This window comes from Cynoglossus semilaevis, chromosome 18 (assembly GCF_000523025.1).
Source record: "Cynoglossus semilaevis isolate Cse_v1.0 chromosome 18, Cse_v1.0, whole genome shotgun sequence".
Classification (NCBI taxonomy): Eukaryota; Metazoa; Chordata; class Actinopteri; order Pleuronectiformes; family Cynoglossidae; genus Cynoglossus; species Cynoglossus semilaevis.
In genome coordinates this window covers 427,292-431,080 of record NC_024324.1, presented here as the reverse complement: position 1 = coordinate 431,080, position 3,789 = coordinate 427,292, and the positions used below count along the sequence as shown (strand labels likewise).

Here is a 3,789-nt window from a genome sequence, read left to right as displayed (position 1 = left end):
GAACTGATCCTGGAACTGATCCTGGAACTGATCCAGGAACTGATCCCACAAGAACAAAACAGTTCCGTGTGAACCACAGTTTGGACCAAAGAGTTCTAATGTGTTTAGAACTTTTGAGCAGAACATTAAAGAGTGACAGGAACCGAGTCTGACTGAGTCCAGCTGGGACCAAGTGAACTCTGGGACATCCTAGACCGTAGACTGTAGACCGTAGACTGTAGACCGTAAACTGTAGACTGTAGACTGTAGACTGTAAACCGTAGACTGTAGACTGTAGACTGTAGCCTGTAGACTGTAGACTGTAACCCGTAGACTGTAGACCGTAGACTGTAGACCGTAGACTGTAGACTGTAGACTGTAGAACGTAGACTGTAGACTGTAGACTGTAGACTGTAGCCTGTAGACTGTAGACGGTAAACTGTAGACTGTAGACTGTAGACTGTAGCCTGTAGACTGTAGACTGTAACCCGTAGACTGTAGACCGTAGACTGTAGACGGTAGACCGTAGACCGTAGACTGTAGACTGTAAACCGTAGACTGTAGACTGTAGACTGTAGCCTGTAGACTGTAGACGGTAAACTGTAGACTGTAGACTGTAGACTGTAAACCGTAGACTGTAGACTGTAGACTGTAGCCTGTAGACTGTAGACGGTAAACTGTAGACTGTAGACTGTAGACTGTAGACTGTAGACCACATCAGGGATCAGCTCTCAGTGTGTGTGTGTGTGTGTGTGTGTGTGTGTTATTGTTCTCTGCAGCCAGCAGTGTTACGTAAGTGTTGTGGGGCAACAGTCAGGGGACACACACACACACACACACTCTCTCGCTCCGACCAGGCTGTGGTCTGACCTCCTGCTGGACGTGGTCGATCGTTCATCATTTCCTAAATTTCCCGAGGGATTCAAAAAGTGCCTTCTGTCATTTTACGTATTTTACCAGTGAAAAATACGACCAGTAGGTGGCAGTAATGAGGTGCTGGGGCTGTCAGCCGACGGTTAGCTTAGCCTAACCTTGGTAAAGATTGACTCTAAAAATAATACGCTAAATACTAGCTAACACGCTGCCAATATGTTGCTTGGATCCTACGTAAAAATTCACTGCTAGCATTGGTGTAGAACAGATGCTAGCACACCTCTTACATACCGCTGGTTTGCCTCACGCTAGTTGAGGCTACCACACGGCTGCAGGTCGCGGACACGGTACGAGCTGGCTAACATGAACGTATAGCGACAGTCACACATCCCTGCGTGCTAGCATCTGGCTAACACGGTGCTAAGTGTCCTGAATGTCCACGTCTCCCGTCCAGCGGACAGTCAGTCACTGGTCCGAATGTCGTCATCTGGTCCACGTCACAGGTTTAGACTTTTAAACCTTGTAGCTCCACCTACAGGCCAGGGAGGAACTGCAGCCTGAACCTTTCCTGTCCTTTTCCTGTCCACACAGACTCTGACCGCCCACGCCATGTGGTCCAGGAGTCACGTCCTCCTGCACCTCCTCCCGCTCCTCGTCCTGCTCCTCCCACGGTCAGCTGGGGATCGCAGTACCACAGATCTCCAGGAGGTGACTCTGGCGGCCATCTTGCCTCTCACCAACACAGACTACGCGTGGGCGTGGCCACGGGTGGCGCCTGCTCTGCACCAGGCGGTGCGCAGGGTCAACTCTGACCGATGGCTGCTGCCGGGCCTGAAGCTGCGATTGGTCAACGGCAGCTCGGAAAACCGCGAGGGTTTCTGCTCCGACTCCATGGCGCCGCTGGTCGCCGTGGACCTGAAGATCTCCAGTGACCCCTGGGCCTTCATCGGCCCCGGGTGTGACTACTCCTCGTCTCCGGTCGCTCGCTTCACCACACACTGGGGGGTTCCCATGGTGACCGCCGGAGCCCGCGCTATCGGATTTGAACTCTACGCAGCGGTCACCAACACCGGCCCCACCCACAGGAAGCTGGGGGAATTTGGCGCCAAGATCCAGGAGACGTTCGGTTGGCGACAGCACGCCCTGCTGGTCTTCACCGACAAAAAGGACGCTAACGACGACCGGCCGTGCTACTTCGCCGTGGAGGGTCTGTACACGGTGCTGGGGAAGCACAACATCTCCATCAGAGACCAGGTGATCGACGCCGACGTCAACTACAAGGTGGTGGTCCAGATGATCCGGGAGAGCGGCAGAGGTGGGTCACGTGACCTCCTCCCTCCTCGTCTGGCTTCCTGCTTTCATTTCCTGTTTCCTGTGTTTCCTGTGTTTCCTGTGTGTGTGTGTGTGTGTGTGTGTGTGTGTGTGTGTTCTCTGTCCCTCACCTCTTAAAGAATGTGACCAGTTTAAATATTAAACCTTTAATTAGTTCACTATGACTCACACACACACACACACAGTGTCACCTAAAGTTACCTTTCATTTTAGTTTTCTGTTTTTAGTGTTAGCGACAGGTTCGATGCTAACACACGATGGAGTTAGCTCTAAAGAAGCCCATGTTAGCTTTAAATTAGCAAATGTTTAACAGAAATTGCACCTAATTGTTGAAAAGTGTGTGGTGAAAAAAAGTGGTTCGGGGCTAGCTAAACAGAAGCTAAAGAGACGTAAGCTAATAGCAAAGTTAGCTCAGGAAACTTAGCTTTGTCTCATGGTCGTTGAAAATAAAACAGAAAAAACCCTGAGAAGCTGCAGGCTAGCTGGTTAGCATCAGCAGGCTAGCTGGTTAGCATCAGCAGGCTAGCTGGTTAGCATCAGGGACCAGTACTGCATGTGCACACTCACACTAATCTGTGTGTGTGTGTGTGTGTGTGTGTGTGGTCATATCACATGACGTTGACTCTGATCTGCTGCTGATAACGAGCCTAACGAGCTTTACCTGGTCAGGTGGGGGGGGGGGGGGGGGGGGGGTGTTCTGACAATTACCATGGCATCAATTACCATGGCATCTGTGAGGTCATCAGACGGAGACACAGAACCAGAGAAGACTGGAGTGATGTCTCAGTCTCCTCTGTCCTGTCCTCAGGTCAAAGGTCAACTGTCTCCAGTCTTATTGACCAGTCATTGACTAGAACCTGGTCAACTGTCAGACTAGTTCCTCCAGAACCAGCTGTTGATCTCAGAGGAGTCAGAGGAGCAGTAACTGACCTCCTCGTCTCTCCTCCTCAGTGGTGTACCTCTGCTGTCCCAGGGACGTCCTTCGTACTCTGATGGTCCAGTTCTGGAAGGAAGGCGTGGACCTGAAGGACTACGCCTTCTTCTTCATTGACCTGTTTGCCGAGGCCTTAAGTGGACCAGGTCCGAGCAGACCCTGGTTCAGAGGAGACCAGGATGACAGCGCGGCCCGACTGGCCTTCAGGGTGAGATAAGCTAACATTCAGACAGGAAGTGCGCTGGTGTTGACGCTGGTGTTGACGCTGGTCCTGTGTCCAGAGTGTGAAGGTGTTGACGTACCTGGAGCCGCGGAGTCCGGAGTATCGGCAGTTTGTCCAGGACCTGAAGAAAGACGCAAAGGAGATGTTCAACTTCACCGTCCAGGACTCGCTGGTAACAGACACATGGTCACTGACACCTGGTCCAGGAGCAGTGTTAGCAGAGTTAGCATCACTGGTTCTAATGTGTTTTGGTGACATGACTAACCCTAAAACTACAACACAACTACAGCCACACATGTGTCATTAGCAGTGAAGCTAACAAAGTTAGCCTCCTCCTGCACCATGGTCCATGTACCAGTGCTCTCTGAACTGGACTCCTCTGTCCCTCAGTTCAACCTGATCGCCGGAGGTTTCTACGACGGCGTCCTGCTCTACTCTCACGCTCCGC

General features: G+C 51.7%; 1 protein-coding gene across 1 annotated transcript in view; it reads left to right on the top strand.

Annotated features, from left to right (window-relative positions):
- npr1a (natriuretic peptide receptor 1a) overlaps positions 1 to 3,789 on the top strand; it is a 19,965-nt gene that overhangs the window by 509 nt on the left and 15,667 nt on the right. The window contains exons 2-4 of the mRNA XM_008330816.3: positions 1,444 to 2,167; positions 3,136 to 3,326; positions 3,400 to 3,513. Of these exons, the coding sequence (XP_008329038.1) occupies positions 1,462 to 2,167; positions 3,136 to 3,326; positions 3,400 to 3,513 (1,011 nt within the window). The 5' untranslated portion in view covers positions 1,444 to 1,461. The remainder of the gene's footprint in view (positions 1 to 1,443; positions 2,168 to 3,135; positions 3,327 to 3,399; positions 3,514 to 3,789) is intronic.